Source organism: Aquarana catesbeiana, linkage group LG09 (genome assembly GCF_042186555.1).
Source record: "Aquarana catesbeiana isolate 2022-GZ linkage group LG09, ASM4218655v1, whole genome shotgun sequence".
In the NCBI taxonomy this organism is placed as follows: Eukaryota; Metazoa; Chordata; class Amphibia; order Anura; family Ranidae; genus Aquarana; species Aquarana catesbeiana.
Genome location: NC_133332.1, coordinates 26,117,307 through 26,137,924, shown reverse-complemented (window position 1 = coordinate 26,137,924; position 20,618 = coordinate 26,117,307). Strand labels below are relative to the sequence as shown.

The 20,618-nt window shown below is 44.4% G+C and overlaps 1 protein-coding gene across 1 annotated transcript in view; it reads right to left on the bottom strand.

Annotated features, from left to right (window-relative positions):
- The window catches only part of GABBR1 (gamma-aminobutyric acid type B receptor subunit 1), a 333,519-nt gene that overhangs the window by 104,232 nt on the left and 208,669 nt on the right, over window positions 1-20,618 (bottom strand). Inside the window, 9 exon segments of the mRNA XM_073598155.1 lie at window positions 2,722-2,872; window positions 5,478-5,555; window positions 10,137-10,163; window positions 10,166-10,186; window positions 10,189-10,198; window positions 12,804-13,046; window positions 13,153-13,344; window positions 15,701-15,766; window positions 16,123-16,224. Of these exon segments, the coding sequence (XP_073454256.1) occupies window positions 2,722-2,872; window positions 5,478-5,555; window positions 10,137-10,163; window positions 10,166-10,186; window positions 10,189-10,198; window positions 12,804-13,046; window positions 13,153-13,344; window positions 15,701-15,766; window positions 16,123-16,224 (890 nt within the window).

Sequence of the window (20,618 nt, the reverse complement as noted above, 5' to 3'; positions counted from 1 at the left end):
CAGACTTGGTAGAATCACTGAACTGGGGTTGAACACCTTGGAGCCAGTGCCTCCTGGGCCTTTAAGGGGTTTCAGATGCCGGGAGGCAGGGCGGGGTTCATGATCATGTGACCGCTGTGATTGGCTTTCCATTAGCTGCCGGTAACTGTGTCGGGAGTGTGCAGGGCGCGCTCTCTTGGCACAGCATAGTTGCCAACATTGAAAAAAAAATATGTGGGACACTTTTTTTTGCTGTAGGCGGAGCCAATCAATAATTAGGAGGCGGGGCATTCGTTTGTAGGCGTGGCCTAGTAAAAATAATAGTTGGCGAAAAATGGGCGTGGCTTACGCGAAAAATGGGCGTGGCTTACGCTGAAAGTGGGCGTGGCTTACGCGGAAAGTGTGCGTGGCTTACGCGGAAAGTGGGCGTGGCTTACGCAGAAAGTGGGCGTGGCTTACGCAGAAAGTGGGCGTGGCTCAAGAGGGTATGGTTAGAGTCTGAGATGAATGGGGGAGGGAAAGGGGGAGAGGGAAAGGGGGAGAGGGAAAGGGGGAGAGGGAAAGGGGGAGAGGGAAAGGGGGAGAGAGGAATGACGGGACAGCAGCCCCAGGTCCTACACAACAATAGAAATATGTGTATTCTAGAAAGTTTAACAATCAGCAGATAAAGATACTCCAAACACCTGGTGTTAACGCTTCAATCATCCCGGCACCATGGTTGTTATGGTGTCAGGATGATTGAAGCGCATTATTTCTATTATTACATTGTAATATAAAATTAAATCATTCAACTCACCATAATGCAGAATCAGTGGGATCCCTGAGCGTGTCACTAGCCACGTCGCCTGCCACCAGCAGAGTCTGTCCTTGCATCAGGTGCCCCCGCCAGAGTCTGTCCTTGCATCAGGTGCCCCCGCCACTGCAGCCCCCCCTCAGTTAGTGCAGCCCCCCCTCAGTGAAGCCCCCCCTCAGTTAATGCAGCCCCCCCCTCAGTTAATGCAGCCCCCCCTCAGTGCAGCCCCACTCAGTTAGTGCAGCCTCCCCCCCTTAGTGCAGCCCCCCCAGTTAGTACAGCCTCCCCTCAGTGCAGCCCCCCCCAGTTAGTACAGCCTCCCCCCTCAGTGCAGCCCCCCTCAGTGCAGCCTCCCCTCAGTGCAGCCCCCCCCTCAGTTAGTGCAGCCCCCCCTCAGTTATTGCAGCCCCCCCTCAGTTATTGCAGCCCCACTCACTGCAGCCCTCCCTCAGTTAGTGCAGCCCCCCTCACTGCAGCCCCCCCCTCAGTTAGTGCAGCCCCCCCCTCAGTTAGTGCCTCCCCCCCTCAATGCAGCCCGGCCCCCGCTCAGTGGAGGAGCGGCCGGTGTTCTGCCGAGAAAGTTCCCCTCGGCAATGGCGGACCCCCTGTACTGCGCAGGCGCAGCGCTTGCGCAGTACGGGGCTGGGGAACTTTCAGGAAGACACGGCGCCGGCGCCGTGTCTTCTGCTCGCTTCAGTGGAGAGGGGAGGGGCCGTGCAGCCAAAGAAGCCGCTTCATTGGCTGCACGGATCGAGCCCCCTTCCCCTCTCCACTAGAGGCAGCTAGAGCGGCAGCGCCGGCCGCCATTTTGCTGGAGCCCGCTGCTCCAAAAAAAAAAAAAAAAAAAAAAAAAAAAAAAAAACCAACATTCCCGATTTTCCTTATGGAAAATCCCGATTCGGGACACTCTCCAATCGGGACGAGGGTCCCAAAATCGGGATTGTCCCGGGAAAATCGGGACTGTTGGCAACTATGGCACAGCTGTATCTGCAAATTGGTATGCAAATATGTGGCCTCTCGACACCAAGGCCCATCTGCCGAGAAGCCACATATTAAGAAACAATATTAAAAAACTATGTTGTACAGTATATTGGGACATGTCAATAATTTTTTTATGCATATCCTACTTTAAAGTGATTATAAACCATCACATATACACAGTGAAGTGACTGGCCTGAGACGATACACAGAAATGAAACAATTCTTCCTACATAAGTTGTACCTGCTTGTCTGAAGCCCCCACTTCTCCAGAACCATTCAGAATTTGCACAGCATTTCTGAGCTCCATCAGGCAGGGGAGCAGAGATCTGACATCACACACTGCACATCATAGAGCAGGGGAGCTGAGTGTAATCTGAGACCTAAGTGGAAGGAATGAACACCCCCCCTATACACTGTTTTAAAGGAAAACATGCACGGCTGAGGCTGTCAATCATCTGCTGTGTGCTGGAGGTGGGATGGACCCTCTCTCAGAATCTTGTTGTTGCCATAAACTGTCCGAGGTGACTCACGCAGACGGCAGAGAAAGGAGTCAGCAGCAAGTACACACTATAGAGGGATCTGCTTTGTTCATTTTTCATTTCAGGTTTACAACCACTTTAAATTGTGCTTTAAGTGAACCCGTAGTAAGCACAGATTTAATTCAAGATCTGAAGTAAGTCAGTGAGTCGGTAAAGTGAACCATGACACAAGGCAGGAAGAAGAACCTAACATGAGCTTATGAATCATAGACCCTCAGAGGTCCCCGAGGTGTTTCCACTATTCAGTTGCTAATGCTTTAGTCAAGTGGTGGAAACCACAGCTGTAATTGTGCTGATCTAAGCTGTATTTGTTCTTCACTACATTTATACATTTAATACCCCATATACTATTCACCCTTACCTTCCCCTCCTCCACTCTTCCACCCACACCCAAACTTATACAACACATTGTACATGCATCCTTCTCACCTCACGTGGCTATTGTAGATGTTAAAAGACAGACAGACGAAACCCAAGAGTATGCCGAGTCCGGCCAGAACCGAGACGGAAATGAAGAGCTTCTGAGAGACGTAGCGGAAAGTGATGATCACCTTGGTGTGGTCAGCAGGAGGAGAACCCCCTAATTATGTTGGAAAGAGACCGGAAAGGTGCAGTCAGGGTACAATCGAAAAATGATTGGGTTATACAATGTTATATTGGGGAGGGTGGATGGAGTAGACACTGGATGCGAGTAAGAAGCTTCAAGAATCGGTCAAGTGGTGAAGAAGTGAGAGCACCAACAAGGTTTAATAGGTCCTGTTGATCTTTATTTACCAAAATGAGAGTCAAAGAAGTATACAACACATTTCGGGGCTCGCTTGTCCCCCTTCATCGGGGCTTGTAGGTGCAGAATAAAAGACTAGGTAGCACGTTGGATCGGGACGAAGTAGTTAAAAAGAATCATGGTGGTCAGGGAAAGGTTGGTGATCAGACTGTCTGACCACCCTAATGAGTCCTCCTACACATATTTCTAGATTCTTTTTGAAGTGAAACTAAACTTTGTCAATCAACATGAACTATTTTTAATCCCTATCATTAGCAAATATATAGGAATATATTATATTTACTTGTTTTAAACTTTTTTTTTTTACATTTCTTTAGTCACCTTCTGGTTTCTGTCCTAGCCCAAAATGATGTCATACATCCTAAGAGTCTTCCTGGACATTTTTTTTTCTTTCTTCTGGAGGAGGGGATTTCTCAGCTAAGCACACCCTCCTGCCTGCATGCCTGAGCTAAAGGCAGATGGATTCCAGGAAGTAAATTCTACATGAATTATCTGCCCTTACTTAAAATGCCGACGTTATAAAAGCTAGGTGGGGGGGGGTTTAAAAGTGACTTTTCAACATAATAAATCACAGAAGACATGGATGGATGGGCAAGTTTGCTCTGAATATTAAAATAAAATTAAATAATGTTTTCAGCTTGTGGTGCTCAGATGCAGTTGAGTTTTTCTTTAACAACTTCATCCTGGCCAAGTGTGCTATCTAGGGTTTTATTCTGCAATTCTCAGGGCAGAGAGAATGGTGAGCCCCAAAAAGACATGTGCATTTCGTTTCGTTACCATGCATTTTTTTGTAGAAAATTTCATTTTCGGAGATTCAGATGTATGTGAAACTCCGAATGGACATAGTAATGAATGTCTACGAATCTGCAAAAAAGTTATGTTAAAATGAACAAATGTATTTGTTGCATTTGGATGATGTCATATGATAGTAGTTCGGGCCTATGGGGAAATAAATTCAATTTTCAAATTTGTTCGATAATTCGGATTTTGGATAGCAAATGGATCCAAATTTCATTCCATTCGTTAATTCGAATGCGCATAAAGCCAATCGATATTGTCCAATCAGCTCATGCCATTTCTCTTGGTGGGTTGGACTACCATTCGATAATATCAAATCCTTCCGATTCAAATCCGTCTGATTCGATAATATTTCCAATCTATAGCAATCTTCTGGAAAAATCTCAAAATGTTTCGAATCCACCCGGACCAACGAATATACAAAACAAATGTCAAAGATATGAAACGAACTCCGAAAATGAATCGGTTTAAACATAACGAATATGACGAAAGAAAATTCTTCAATCAAGGAATGCACCCGAAATGAAAAAGTCCGGCGCGCACATGTCTAGCCCCAAAACCAGTTGGATACTCCTGCTACTTTCACTTTGGCATAAAAAAATCAACTTTAAAAAAAAAAATTATGAGCCCACAGTGTGCAAAAACTAAACATCATGTGAACCAAAAAAAAGTGCACAGGTTGTGTCAATGGTCTGCTGAGAAAAGAGAAGACCTGACCACCCCCCCATACAGTACTCCACGGTGCAAGACTCCGGGTGGGGCAAGGCCACTTCTCATGGGTAGCCAAAGCCAACCACCGAGTACTAGGTAAGGTGCTCTCCTGAAGAAAGACCCCCCCCCCCCATTCCCCAAGCAGGAGAGGGAGGAACCTACACATCCTCCCCCTAGACATTATCACAGGTCCGAAGACCTGCACCCTACCATCCTTAGTGAGTGAAAGTGAAGCAACAAACGTGAGAGAAAAGATACATACAAAGTGACAGTACATAGTACAATGGCTAGGTCAACTGCACCTAATAAACTAAGTTGATCCTCTCACTTTTTCATCATCTTTTTTTGCATCACTGGAGTATTGACCTCTGTTGGGTTCCCCTGTTCTACAGAGAGCTGCCCTTACTACACACCTGCACATTATTCTTTACATTAGTACTTTATTCTCTAAAGCAGCCTTTCTCAACCTTCTCAACATAGAGGAACCCTTGAATTAACTTTCCAGTCTCAGGGAATTACATTTACAACTCATGATACATTAATGTGGTGGTCAGTGGTAAGAATGCTCCTTACACTTGTGGACATTGGGAAGAATTACCCCCAACCATAACAAAAATGATCAATGGTGTGAGTGGGAACTTATCTGAGAGGCAGAAATTGCTCATTGTTCAATACCCCTAGCAACCACTGGAGGAACCCTAGCATTCCATGGAACCCTGGTTGAGAAACCTGCTCTAGAGTAATCAACGAAGGAAGGAGGAGGAGTGCAGGCATTCAAGGTAGACCAACACTACTGGGAAAAGACACATGCAAGAACATGGAAGGTAGATAATAAGAGAAAGTTGGATACAGAAGACAATATATGTGGCCAATGGCCATATATCACACTCACCGATCCACTTATCGTTGTTATACCAAGAGAGGTTGTCCTTGGTACTGTCGTAATACCCAATCTTCTTGTAGAGACCACCTTTCCAAAAGGAAACAATTTCTAATTAAACAAAGCACTAAAGAAGCAAATCAAAGAAGGGGATACCATTCGTGTAGTCTTCCACCTGAGCCAAATGGCTCAGGTGGAAGACTACACGAATACACATTCGGTTCCCACATCAGTATATTCCTTATTTTATTGCTTATTGTTTATTCAATGTGATTGCAGTAGATTTTTTCTAATGTATATTTGTGTATATTTGTATCAATAAAATCGTTTTTATTACTCTGTTGCCTTTAAAGTCCCACCACTTCTTGAGGGGTTATTCCTTTTTCTCCTAAAGAAGCAAATCAGTGATGTGACGTGCAAGGAACAGCAATCAATACTGACCGATTCCACTGTACTGCCATCAGTTAGAAACAGACGATTATATGCATTTCTAAAAAGTTGCCACAAGTAATTGCATTTTATATTGCTGCACATTACAGGGACCTAATGTATTATAGTAAAAGTAGGAAATGAACAGGGTGTTCTCCGGAGTGAAACATAACCAGGTCTGTACAGAGACACCAAATGTTCACATTTAATGAGGACCTGTCATAATCAGCAGGGCTCAGACCAGAGGAAGACAAGTTTTTCAGAGACATAAATGGGAAGAGATCTGTTTAATGTGGACAAAACCTGTTTATTTTCTTTTTCTAGTTTGGCTAGAATAGACAGTTTTAAAGTCCATTTGCACCATCAATTTAAATCAGCTTAATACATTCCAGATGCATCAAAGTAAAAGGTTCATAATGTCTTCTAGTTGGTTTTCTTTCTAAAGCAGCTACACCCTGAGTAGAAAAACCTGTCACCTTCCAGCAGCTATCGAATGTGTCCTTTGGGTTTTTATGTCTCTCTTTTATGATCTGACACACCCCCCTATGGAGGAAACATTAGCTCAACAATCAGCAAAGTTAATGTTCCCTGTTTAGTTTGTAGGCAGGTGTAGTCTATTTCCTCCACTGTAGGTGGCACTTAACTGCAGCATCATTGTAGTTGGATGAGAAGTCAAGAGGAACAAGGTTCCTCTATGGTTTCCTGGGTCACTGGGGAAGCTATCCAATTGGATGCTGTCGCCCCATGTGACTCTGGTGGCCATCTTAGGTCATGTAGAGCCTATTTAAGATCCAGGCTTCCAGGCTTGGTACTCATGTTCACGTATGGATAAGGTAGGGAGAGGTTACCAGGGACAGGGATTTTCAAACTATAATACAAATTCTGTTCCCGCAACTGGACTTTGAGTGTTTACTGCCACTGCACCACGCAGTACCTCCCCACACTTTGATTGGAGAGCTCTGGCCCCGACTTAGCAGGGGGTGTGTGCAACTTCTACAGGAAGACTACTGCTTCCCCACAGAGGGCAAGGGTCCCACTCTGAGGTGATGCTGGCACGGGACTGGCTTTTCTACTCAAGCTGTGGCTGCATTAGAAAGAAAAACACACTGTAAAGGCTTCAAACACCTTTTGGTTTAAGCACCTCAGTTTTATTCAGTTTTATTAACCCGAAGGTTCAATTGGACTTTAAAGTTATCAATTTTTTTGCTTTCTGTGTCCACAAAGTAAAAGGAAATCTTGACAAACTGGGAGGAAATCCTTCCTCTAACGGTCATTACTGAAACAGGTGTCCCAATGGAAGTTTTTCACTCATCTCCTAATCAGGTAACAATTTGAATTTTTTAGATTTCCATTCCCCATTCTGTTGTCACTTGGACAGAAAGAGATAGTGAATCTCGAGTATGAAGACACAGAAAGTAAAAAAGACCCAAAAGAGGCTCTAACCGCTCCATTTCAAACTAGAATGATAGGTTTCTCTGATATTTTACTTTAATCGGCAGAGATGAATAGAAAATCATTTAAAACATTCCGGCCCTCCTTATCCAGGTCTGAACAGCTGGCACCAATCTGTCAACAGTCCTTTACTCCATACATCAACAAAGGAATCATTCAGACCACTCAATAATTTACTTGTGGGTGTCTAAAGTGGACGAGGCTTGTCATGTTGCATTTTAGCATTTATAGCATCTGAGGGGGTGAATTTTGAGGAGAATGTGTCAGGCTTTTCTTTGAAGACATTGAAGTCATGCTGGTCTTCTACAGCCTGACATTAAGGATAAAAGCAAATGCCCAAAGTCAAGCAATCTACCCTGCAATAAAACTGAAGAGATGAAACACACAAGGAGTTGCGGCACAAGTCATCCTGTGCAAAATACAGGGTGGGGGGTTGGGAGAAAAGGTGCTGCATTGGGCTTTTCATCGGGAGGGAGGCATAAAAAAGGCAAGATCTACAACTTATGATGTTGAAGTAGTTGATAGCTCAAGGGCGAGACCTTTTGGCCTTTTTGCCGTGGGTGCTAAGGGACCACGTCCCTCCATTGGCGACAGGTACCTACCTAAATATACTAGCCTTGGATGTCTACCAACCTCCAGTGGCTCACCTTTCAGAGGAGGCTTTTTCCCTGTTTAGTCTGTAGATATCAATGTCCTTGCCTACAAGGCAAACTTTAAAACAAACATTCCCACTAAACATGTCACCCCTTTCTCAGTGGGGTGGTGGTCACACCTTCTTGGTGGATCAACCTGGCTTATATACAATTCTTAAAATGGACCTGAACTTAAAAAGTGAATAGTTGCTATGGTATAGAGCAAGGGTCTCCAAACTTTCCAAACAAGTGTCCAGTTTACTGTCCTTCAGACTTTAGGTGGGCCGGACTGTGAGCACTGGGAGTAGTAAACATCCATAAATATTAATTGTGCTGTAGCCTCACACGTGTATATTTGCAGTAAGAGATCAGCTAAGGCACAGCTGCCGATAAATGCAAGAGATTTGAAGTAAGATATGGTAATGTCATTACTGTGCTGCTTATGGTTCTCCTTGCTGGAGAGGTAGCTGGACCTGAGGACCAGCATTGTAAGGATCTCCCCCTCTCCTGCTGCTTCTTGGTCATTACTCCACCAGTCATCAGATCACCAATCTTTAGAGGAGCAAGCCTGACATGATAAAGCAAAGCCCTGCTCCTATACTGAGACGACCACCTCCACACAGAGACACAGAGCAGAGCATGGCATGGTAAGTCAGTCATGGGAAAAACCATCAGCTGCTGGGAGGCAATGTCTGTCTATGATTTTTGCAGCTCTTTGCAGGTTCACTGGGAGCGTAGTTCCTGAAAATTGCATTGTGTAACTTTTTTCTCTCAACTTCTGGTACTGTATAACTGATCACATTCAAACTTCTTTGTACAGACATTTTAGTTACATCTACATGTAATTAAATTTAGTCTTTCTACATGTGAGAAACAGCAAGGAGCCTTCAGGGGGTGTGTTTAGGAACAGAGCTTCTGTATGTAAAGTAGGTGTTCTCAGATCACCAAACTAGTGTAGTATAGCAATGCATGCGTTCAAACACTTCAGAATGATGGTTATTCTACCTAAATGCACCTCAGATTTCATTTTTAATTTTGAGCGTACAGTAGTGTACATTTAATGGAAATGAAACTCTGTCAGGTCTCTAAGGCCCCTTTCACCTGGGGCCATCTGGTACGTTCAGCAGGGGGCCCTGAATGAATCCCCTACTGATTTGGAGAAGAATGGAATGGATGTCACTTTTGTGACATCCATGTTCTCTCAGTGCATTTAAAAACCAGTGCTTTCCAGACCCATATTATATCTATGGGTACAATCCACCATGTTTAGGTCAAGAAAACTGGAACAGAAGGTAGACCTTTTCTTTTTTTTTTCCCCCAGATCTGGGTGTCTCAGAGCTTACATGGAGCTTCTGATCAGGTCCACCTGTATGTGTGGCCCAGGTTCACTGCCTGCAGCGGAAAAGAACTCAGACGGAGGCTAGTTGATGCGGTAAAGTGTATCAACGTAATAAGTAAAGATACAGAATCTGCACACATCAGACCGAAGCACTTACAATGAACTAAACAAGGATCCCTGTAGCCAGACCCCCTGCCCAATGGAGACATCAGAGGAGCCTGAGTTCCCCACTTGTCCTTCGCCCTCTCTGCACGGTGTCCGCCAAACACCACCACCCTTGCAGGGAGGTCTAACTACACATGCCTACATACCTGAAAAACTGTTAGGTAGACCTGATTGGAAAGCCAGTGTAAAAGGGGCTTAAAAGTTTAAATACAGCAATTCCTGGCCAATAAAAGAAGGAAATACTCAGCACTCTGGCAGTCTGTTCAGTTCTGCAGCCTCAGAAAGTCTCTTCAGCATTTGACACTTCCGGGAGTATTGGGTTGCTTGTGTCTCCCGCCATGCTTGTTCCTTTTTTCAAAGGAATTGGAGGAAGGAACCAGTGCATGGTGGGGGAAGGTCACAGGTAGCTGCCACTCTTGGAAGAGTCAAATGTTGAAGAGGCTTCCAAAGTTGCAGGGCTGGAACAGAGGAGATGTAAAAGAAACAGGCCACTGGAGAGAAGAGTATACGCTGTCTATGATTGCATGGGTTTGCTGCATTTAACCTTTACAAATGTGGCAGGGCTTCTTTAAAGGTGTCAATGGCGCTAATATAAAATTATCGTATTCTTCTACAAACATTGGATAGAATATTCAGGAACTCCAGAACACCTACCTTGTAACTGCTCGATAAGTGTCCAGGCATACGGGACCCACTGGCATCAACACCACGTGACCCTAAGGAATTGAAGGACAAAGATCAGTCCTCTGTTCAAGAAGGTAGCCCCATCATCAGGACGGGTTATTGACAGTTATGTCAATTTGAACACAATGGGAACACGGAGGTAAAAACGATAAAATCAGCACACAGAGCATTAATGAAAAGACAGAAATTAACTAATGACAATGCTGCAGTATATTTGCCTATTAGGTCGTTTGTTCGGAGTGTCTGCACGGCTCTTTTACTGATTATTCAATAACCCAAAAGATCTATAACGTTCCCTTTTTAAACCAAGAACATTATATTAAGGATCTATTTACATTAAAAAAAAAAACTGCATAGCTATTCATCCAGCAAAATTTCAAGTACATTACTTTTACTGTGAATTAACCAGAATTTGGCGCATTAGTTTTAGGGGCAAATTGGCAAATCTTCCACCGTGTGTGCAGATGCATCCACCACACGCCAAGATACTCAAAGTGGCTTAAGAGTTTAGAGTTCTCAGAGTTCCTCCTTACATTGGAGGACAGGGATCACCCTTGGAGAACCAAAGGGCAGTGACCCCTGGCAGGTCATTCATTTGGCAGAGCTCCTTTCCCATTCCAGCACTGTAAACAGCTCCCCACCCCCACAATACACAGGACTGAAATCACATTCCTTTACACACAGTCTGTCAGCCTTCACAGGGTGTATCTGGCTTTTATGTTGCCGTTCTGACCTGTGAAATCCCCTGGTCTGAACGGCAGTGTAGATTGCAGTAGGCCGATACACCCTGTGCAGATCGTGGCTGACTGGCTGTGTTGTAAAGGAATGTGATTTCAGCCCTGCGGAGGAGGAACAGTAAGTATAGAGTGCTGTACTGGGAAAGGAGCTCAGCAGCGGGCAAAGCATCCAGGGTGGAGAGGGTGGTCAGGGGGCTTTGGGGGGGGGGGAGGGGACTTAATCCATGTGACATGAAATCTGGAGCCTGCAGCCCTCAGGGGCCCCTCAGGAGGTGTTAAGAAATTAGTTTTAGCAATTTCTGAGGTTCTCTTGTCGTGTTATTATTATTATTATTATTCAGGATTTATATAGCGCCCAACAGTTTACGCAGCGCAGTGTTGGCAGGGTTTTTGTGGGAAGGTCACCTCCCGGAGGTGTGTGTCTTTTCCCAAGTTGTCAGGGAAGTGGGGGTAAGTGGACATCCCCGGGGGCGACGGTACAGAGAATCCCAGCTGGTGACTAGAAGACACTGAACTGTGTCATATCTCACCAGTGACATCAGGCGCATCGTGGCTACAGGATGGCACTCTCCTCCTCTTAGCTCGCTGAGCTCGGTTACCATTCCATGTTGCCAGCACACAGCACAGGACTATTCCCCATCCTGGGCTGTTCTCACCCTGTGCTAGAGGTGGTGATTTAGAGAGGATTTGTGTTTCGGGGGGGGGGGGGGGCGGTAAGAGGATTTGTGCTTGGAGGGGGAATTTGAGGGGCTTGTGATAGAAGAGATTATATGGTAGAGGGGGGAGGGGACATATGTTTTTTTTTGGGGGGGGAGGTATTTGTGCTAGGAGGGAAAATGGGGGGGGGGCGGGGATTTGTGGTAGGAGAGGGGATTTGGGGAATTTGTAGGAGGGGGGATTTGGAATGTGGGGGAGAGGATGTATACTCGGAGGGGAAATTTGAGGGGTAAAAGATTTGACCTAGGAAGGGTGATTTTGTTTTTGTTTTGTTTTTTTTGGGGGGGGGGAGATGTGCTGACGGGGGAGCAAAGATTTATGCTAGGAGAGGGGATTTCAGCAAGGGGGCTTATTTGTACTGGGAGGAGAGGGGAGTTATGCTTAGGGCCGTAAGCATGCAGATTAGTGCTCAATTTTTTTTGGGGGGGGGGGGGGGTTTGCTGACACATCATTTTTGGGGGTGGGCGCAGTTTGCCATGTTCGTCCTGGGCGCTACATGACCTTGTCCCGACACTGACTGCAAAGCTCAGACTGGGGAAGGAGAAACAGCGCACGGGGCCAATCAGATGTGCTGCAGTGCAAGGAACATGCTCATTAGAGGAGAAAGCAGAGTGATAGACAGCGGAGCTCATCAGTGTGCTGCTTCTCGTTTCACTGTCTAGTTACAGGGTGGGAGTGGGAAGGGGACCTGTAAGTGAAATGAAACTGAAGCAGAGAAATATCAAGTCCCTTCCTCTGCCAGAAAAAAAAACGATGCTGTATGGCGGAGCTATGTTAATCCCAGGACTGAATGGACAGAAATACTAATCCTTTGGCAACTATCATCTGTGTATTTAGCTGTTTGCCTGGAGTTCAGCTTTGAACAATTTACACAATATCGCGAAAGGCAGATTTCCCGTCGTTCTTCGTAATGCTGGGCCATTATAGAGGCTATCATACGAGTAAATCTGTAATAATCTCGCAAACCCTTTTCTTGAGCTCTAATAACATTTCCGAAAAAAATGGGAAACACTGATGCGTTCCACAAGATGAGGACATTTTTCTTGTGCTGGCTCCGAGAGATGAGTCAGATATAACAAACATGATGAAACAAAAGCGATAAGCAGCGAGGAGGAAAGTTGGTGATAGAAAAGTGACACTGCCAAATAAATCAGGAAGCCGATGATGCATGGAGGGGACTCACCGAGACGCCATCGAAGGAAGAGGAATTCATGGCTTTGTAGATCTCCCGGCTGATGTTATCGTTGTTATAGTTGAAGTCTTCAAGACGCAATCCTCTCTTGGACAGCTCATAAGAAGTCTTATTGAGGGCCAGTGCGAGAGCCCAGATGGCATCGTAGGCCAGGGGTGCTTCTTGTAGTCCTCCGACTCCTTCTGGATCTTTACCAAGACGTTTTTGAAGCTTATCCATGAACTCTTGAGATGTCTATTAGAGAGTCAAAGAGATACACATCAGGTATGGTTGAAGCTTAACAGCAAAATAGAGATCTAAAAGGAAAAAAGTGAAGGTGAGTATACAAGTCATCGCCTACCATGTTGGAGATACTGCGGGTATTTTCTGGGTTCAGCATGACAATCTCTGTGGTTACATGACCCTCAACAGCCCGAGTCATCTCTTCCACCGTACAGTTGATGGCTGGATCTGGTGTCTTGAACCAGTTGTCCGCGTACCAACCAATCAAAAACCAGACATACTTCTTACCAAAAAGACGTTCCTTGTAGACCTGGAGAACAGCATGAAATCTACTATTATTGAACAATGTGAGTGGAATTTGTGTGAGTAAAACAGCCACAAGTAGGGCTAAAGCTAAGGGAAAATTCAGTTGATGGTAAAAAAAACAAAAACAAATATGTGGATGGAGGGAGAGCAACAGAGAGAGAAGAGAGAGAGAGAAAGAGAGGGAGTGTGAGAGAGAGAAGAGAAGAGAAGAGAAGAGAAGAGAAGAGAAGAGAAGAGAAGAGAAGAGAAGAGAAGAGAAGAGAAGAGAAGAGAAGAGAAGAGAAATAGAGAGAGTAGAGAAAAGTGTGAGAGGGAAGAGAAAAAAGAGAGGGAGAGAGGGAAAGAGAGAAAGAGAGAGATACAGAGAAAGACAGGAGGCAGGAGGAAAGAGAGGGGGAGAGATATAGGGGTCAGAAAGAGAGGGAGAGAAAGGAGCGAGAGAGAAAGAAAGTTGAAAGAGAGAGAGAGAGAGAAAAGATAGAAGAGAGGAGAGGGAAAGAGAGAGAGTTGAAAAAAGAGAGAGAGAGAGAGAGAAAAGGAAAAAGGGGGGGGGGAGACAGTAAAAGAAAGAGGGAGCGATAGAGATGAAGAAAAAGGAGAGATAGAGGGGGAGAGATAGGAGACAGAGAAAGAAAGAGAGAGAGAGAGAAAAAAGGTGGGGGGGCAAAAAAGAGGAAATAGAAAAGAGAAGGGAAGAGAAAGATTTGAGAAAAGTGTGAGAGAGAAGAGAAAAAAAGAGGAAGAGAGGAGAGAGAGAGACATTGAAAGAGAAGGAGAGGGATACAGAAAAAGAGAGGAAGAAAGAGGAGAGAGAGAAGGGGAGAGATATAGGGGAGAGAGGGAGGAGAGAGGGATATTGAAAGAAAGAGAAAAGAAAGAGAAGGAGAGAGATACAGAGAAAGAGACGAAGAAAGAGGAGAGAGGGGGAGATATAGGGGACAGAGAGAGAGAGAGGAGAGAGAAAAAGAAAGATGGGGGGAGAGAGAGAAAGAACTAGAGAAATAAGGGAGGGAGTGAGAGAGAGGGGGGGCAGAATGAAATAGGGGAGAATAACAGACAGAGAAAAGAGAAAGAAAGAGAAGAAGAAAGAGGAGAAAGAGAGAAGAGAGGGAAATATAAAGAGTTGAGAAAAAAGTGAGAGAGCAGAAAACAAAAGAAAGGGGGGAGGAGAGAGAGACAGTGAAAGGAAGAGATGGAGGGAGATAGAGAGGAAGGAAGAGAAGAGATAGAGGGCAGAGAGAGAGAGAGAGAGAGAGAGAGAGAGAGAGAGAGAGAGAGATGGGGGAAGGGGAGGGAAAGAGAGAAGAAAGTGTTGGGAAAAGAGCAAGAGAGAAGAGAAAAGAGAGGGGGAGAGGAGAGAGAGACAGAAAGAGAAGGAGAGGGATACAGAGAAAGAGAGGAAAAAAGAGGAGAGAGCGAGAGAGATAGGGGACAGAGAGAGGGAGAGAGAGAAGAGAGATAAAGAAAGATAGGGGGAGAGAGAGAAAGAGGGAAAGAGAGAGGGGGTTGAGAAGAGAGTGAGAGAGAAGAGAAAAAAGAGAGGGGGGGCAGTGAAAGAAAGAAAGGGAGTGAGAGAAAGAGCAGAGAAAAGAGAGCGAGAGAGAGAGAGAGAGAGAGGGCAGAGAGAAAGTAGATAGAGAAAGACAGAGGGGGTAAAGAGGATACTTTAAGTAAGAAAAAAAAAACTTGAAAGATAAGAAGGAATAGGGTAAGAGAAAGGAAAAGAGGGAAAGATTAAAAGAAGGAGGGAAAGATGAAAAGAAAAATAAAGAGGGGAAGAAAAGGGAAACAGAAAGAGGTAGGGATGAGGAGAACTTGAAAGAGATAAATGGAAATAGGGAAAGATAGAAGAGAAATGTAACCTGAGAAAGTCAGAGGGGGGGGGGAGAAATTAAGAGAAATGAAAAGAGGGAAAGGTAAAGAGAAATAGCAAGAGAAAAATATAAAAAAGAAAAAAAAAAGAGTAAAGGAAAGAAAAAGGTAAGTAGGAATGGAAAGAATTAAAGATGAAAGAGAAAGGGAAAGACAGAAGGGATGATGGAAGGATAAATAAAAAAGTAAAGAGAGAAAGATAAAAAGAATACAAACAAAGTGGAAAAGATAATATAAACATAAAGAAGCAAAGCTAAAGATAAGAGTAAAGAGGAAAAGAAAAAATAAAGAGTATAAGATCAAAAGGACAAGAAAGAGCAGAAAGCATCAAAAACAAATTTTAAGAGAAAGGTCTGAATCACAAATTTACAAATTCTAGATGTGCAAGCCGACAGTAATATCATTCTTTAAAAAAAAGGAGGACGAAAAGGGCACGCTAAAAGAGAGACTCTTCCTCTGAGAAAGCAGTAACAGCAATTTCACTTTACCTCACAAAAGACCTTCCGCGCTTCGGTCTCATAGAATAAGCCGACTATTATTCTTGCATCCTGTCTCTGAAAGGCAGAGATAAAAAGCGGTGAGAGAAAGAGGCCGGGTAGCGGAGATGGCAAGATAGAGAATTGGGTATCTGAACGGAAAAGATAAGGAAAATGAAGAGAAGGAAAGAACAAGGAGGAACAGTGACAAAGGAGGAAAAAGACACAAGAATGAAAAGAAGACTCCTGAAAGAAATCAGGTTGAGTGAAGGCAATTAGCGAGCTTTATTAACCCCATGGAGAGTCAATTCTCAAGGAGCGGTCCAAGCCATTGACTCAAGGAGAGTCTCATGGGAAGGAGAGGAGCACTTCTGTGAATTGTAATCCATAACAATGCTGGGTTACCTTGGGACACCCAAGATATGAGTACACACCTTAAGATTTTTCACAGGGACGGTCGGGTCAGAGAAAAAACTCTGTCGGAAGGTAATCTCAATGCCCGCTTCTTTTACTCGCTCCTCTAGATCATCGAGAGTCTGGGAAAAAAAAAAAAGAAGATCATTAATAAAGAGCTTTCCTGAAAGGTGAGATACGTAGTCTAATTATGGAGACCTGTGGGATTTTTTTGTGAAGATGAGGGCTCTGGTTATTAAGATAATAATGAGTTGTGTTATATTACTGCCTCTCTAATATCTTCTCACCTGTTTTAGAAAAGCCTCAGAGATCTGAGGAGATTTAAATCAGGCCTAGGAAAATGGAGTCAATGTTTCTGATTCAAGGAAGGAAGTGACACTGCCAAATATATCAGGAAGCCAATGATGCATGGAGGGGACTCACCGAGAAGCCTTCGAAGGAAGAGGAATTCATGGCTTTGTAGATCTCTCAGCTGATGTTATCGTGTAATAGTTGAAGTCTTCAAGACGCAATCCTCTCTTGGACAGCTCATAAGAGGTCTTATTGAGGACCGCCTCAGAAGACACTTCATTGTTTTTTAAAGTCAAATCCAATGCTTCGTATTATGTATTTAAAGTGACAAAGAGACCTTCTAGGCCTAAACTTTATAAGTGTCTAAACTCTTTTTTTTTTTGGGGGGGGGGGGGGGGGGGGCGGGTATTGGTGGTCCTTTTTGTAGTTTTACCAAAAGCTTGGCCAAAGCAGTTTCCTGCTCATCTCTCTGATGGCCTATATCTCCTACCTTCTCTACGTAAAAGCTCAAAGGCATTTGACACTTCCGAGCCTAAAGCAACTTTGTTGTTTCTCCAAAAACTTGGTCAAAAGCAGTTTCCTGCTCATCTCTGGTGGCCTATATCTCCTACCTTCTCCACGTAAAAGCTCAAAGGCATTTGACGATTCCGGGCCTAAAGCAACTTTGTTGTTTCCCAAAAAAACTTGCCCAAAGCAGTTACACTCTGTCACACTCACCTGAAATATCAGGGTGTATATCTTACCCCCCTCTGCTCCAAGCTTTATAATAGTAATTACGCCCGCTACTCTCCACTATAAAATCACTTAAACAGGTGGGACAGGGAGACCTTCTCATGGATGGGCTGAGTCAGTGTGTTAAAGATGAATGTGTTACCTCACATTCTGTTTTATCTACAAATGGTGCCTATCTATTTACCCTGGTCTTTCTTTTCGATCCTAACAGTACGTTCCTAAAATACATCTGGCAGGGGCGAGGCCCTCGGTTGGCTCTTCGCACCTTACAGAGACCTAAGAGGCTGGGAGGCCTGGGCGTCCCAGATATACGCAAATATTATGAGGTGATCACCCTGAAGCGGATATTGGACTGGCAGCATGGGGTGTCCACTAAGGCGTGGGTATCTTTTGAGAAATTTCTGGCTGGCCGCAACTTATTCCATGCCCATGGCTACCCCAGGCACATAGAGGTCTGTCGGCATTTGTTTCTCCAGTGACTGCTCACACTTTGAAGCTATGGGATACCCTACACAGGTCAGGACAGCTTGCCCCCTGGTTCTCCCCACTGGCCCCCATAGGAGGTTTCCCCTGGTTTGCCCCAGGGGAACACCCATCTTTCTTCCATACTTGGACAGCAGACGGCGAGGTGAGGTGTGGTAGGTTCTTCCAAGACCAGGGACTAATCCCAGGACGATTGGAGACATGGACAGCTTCAACATTTCACGCGTGGTTTACCTCAAGCCATACGCTCCCCCACCTCCTCCACCCCTTTTGAGAAGCTGTGCATGTCTGCCAATCCAATCCCGCACTCTATATCTGTCCTGTATGCTACTAGGGCAAGGACCCAAGGGGAAACCAATATACATTCGAGAATGGGAAAGAGACCTGCAACATGAGTTTACTGAGCTGCAACTTGACCGTCTATACCGCCTTACTCACTCTAGTTCTGTTGACATGAAAATGCGGGAGAATGGGTTCAAAGTAATGACTAAATGGTATAGGGTCCCTACCAAACTCGCTAAAATATACCCAACCTCCTCAGATGCTTGTTGGAGGGACTGTGGCCATAGGGGTTCATTTCTGCACATTTGGTGGGATTGCCCTAAGTTACAACCTTACTGGCAGGACATTAGAACCCAAATAAACCTCATATTGAACATAGACCTCCCTGACTCTCCAATGGGCTTCCTCCTGCATGTCCCCACCATCTCTCTCAGCCTTTATCGAAAGTCGGTACTGCCTAAATGAGGCCAGGAGATTGATCCCCATCTACTGGAAAAGCAGACAAGTTCCAAACTGCGCAGAATATATCAGTCTTGTGAACGATATTAGGGCTGCAGAGAAATGGATGGCGAAATGTAAGGAGAGACATGATAAATGGTACGGAATATGGGCCACTTAGATTCATTATGTAGACGAGGCCCGTACAAACACACAATCAACGGACAACGTGTAGTAGGAGTGTAAATGTGAGAAATGCTATAGACTCGACTTGATCATCCGAGAGATTTGATTCATAACTGCTAGCATAATCTATTAGAGTGCATTCTTTCTTTTTCTTTTTTTGTTGTTGTTTGATTTCAATGTTTTATGCTTCCTTTATCTGTTTGCCATCTGGCTTTATTTTTTTTTTTTTTTCCCTGCCCAAATCAGTGGTGTCTGTTCATTAATGCCGCTAAAGTTTGGTAGCAGGGCTAGAGACAAATTAATAGTGATATGGCTCATATGTTCTTATGACCATGAAGTAGACGCCTCCGTCGCTAACACCCTTTATGTTGGATGGCCAACCGGGCCTTATATTATGTACTCTATTCAAATACCCAAGTGGGCTGCTTTGTCCTTTTCCCTTTCTTGGCTGTTATTTGGTCGTTATTGTTTTTTTTTTTTTTTTTTGACAGAATTGTGAATATAAATAAGGAGTATATAAAAAAAAAAGGGGGGGTTAAATTAGAAATGTCAGACTTATAGGTACTGTTTAAAACAACTGCAGTTACATATCATGCCTGTGGTTGATAGCTATATCCCAAGTTGGTCATAGGGAAGGATCTCATGTAATTATCTCCAGAAACACCAGAAACTTAACATAGAAGTCTCAACTTGTTCCTTCTTGTGAGGATTTGTAGGAAAGGTGCCATAGAGGTCTTTACATTTATCTTAGGAAAGAACTGTGTTGGAAATTTTATCTGATGGTCATGTTGAGCATGCATTGGTGGATTACCAAGGACAAGCTGGCCATACACACATTGGCTATCAAAAGACCTGCTTCTGGTGGACTATTTTCCACCTGGCTCCTTCGATATTTCAGTGGGGGAATGTTAGACGGGAGGGCGCCTACAGAGCCACCCACAGAATAAATTTCCTGATGAACCGGACAACATTTACTCCATGTATGGCCAGCTTTAGGTTTGAAGCGTGGACAATTCTTTTAAAAGGTATGTAAACGCAACACTGAACTTCTCTTCTTTGGTCTGTTAAAACCATTGAAAGCATTTTGTTATACCGGTTTGAAAAGTGCAAAGAAATACCTGTTGATCCTGCCAGAAATCTTGTCAGCTGTGCTTTTTTTGCCTGAGCTTTATTCTTATCAGCTATTGTATGTTGGTAGGCTACAGAACCTCAACCCTCTATGTTATGAAGAAGAGGAAAGGAGGAGGTTTCTGTTTTCCTGTCCTGTTTCTGTTGTCCTGATACAATAGAAAAAGTGGGCATTGTCACCCTAGGAAAGGAAGTGTGTAACTGTCAGAATCAGCAGTTTTTTAAGGGATTAGATACAGTATAAGCATAGTGGGCAACAGAGGTCAATACAACCCTTCCCTTAGATGCCTCTGCTGGTGGCTTTGCTTTCTATTGTGGCCCTTTGCTGGAGAGTAACTCTGTGTTTTAGAATTGGTGCACATTATAAGTGTTGTTGCATGGGTGTTAGTCTCTATTCAAAACTTTTCTCAAACCTTTTCTCTGGAATAGTGGTCTCCAAGCTGCAGCCTGGCGCCGGATGTGGCCCTTTGCTTGCCTTTATCCAACCCTTGGGTCACTTTTCATTCCACTGATACGAGACACTATTCCTCCCACTGACACCAACAATGGGGCTCTATTCCTCCCACTAATACGAGACACTATTCTTCCCACTGACACAGACAATGAGGCTCTATTCCTTCCACTAATACGAGACACTATTCTTCCCACTGACACCGACAATGAGGCCCTATTCCTCCCACTAATACAAGACACTATTCTTCCCACTGACACTGATAATGGGGCTCTATTCCTCCCACTAATACGAGACACTATTCTTCCCCTAATACCAAAGATGGGGCACTATTCCTTCCACTGATACGAGACACTATTCCTTCCACTGACACCAACAATGTGGCACTATTCTTTCCACTGATACGATACAATACTTCTCCCACTGACACCAACAATGTGGCACTATTCTTTCCACTGATACGATACAATACTTCTCCCACTGACACCAACAATGGGGCACTATTCCTCCCGTTGATACGAGACG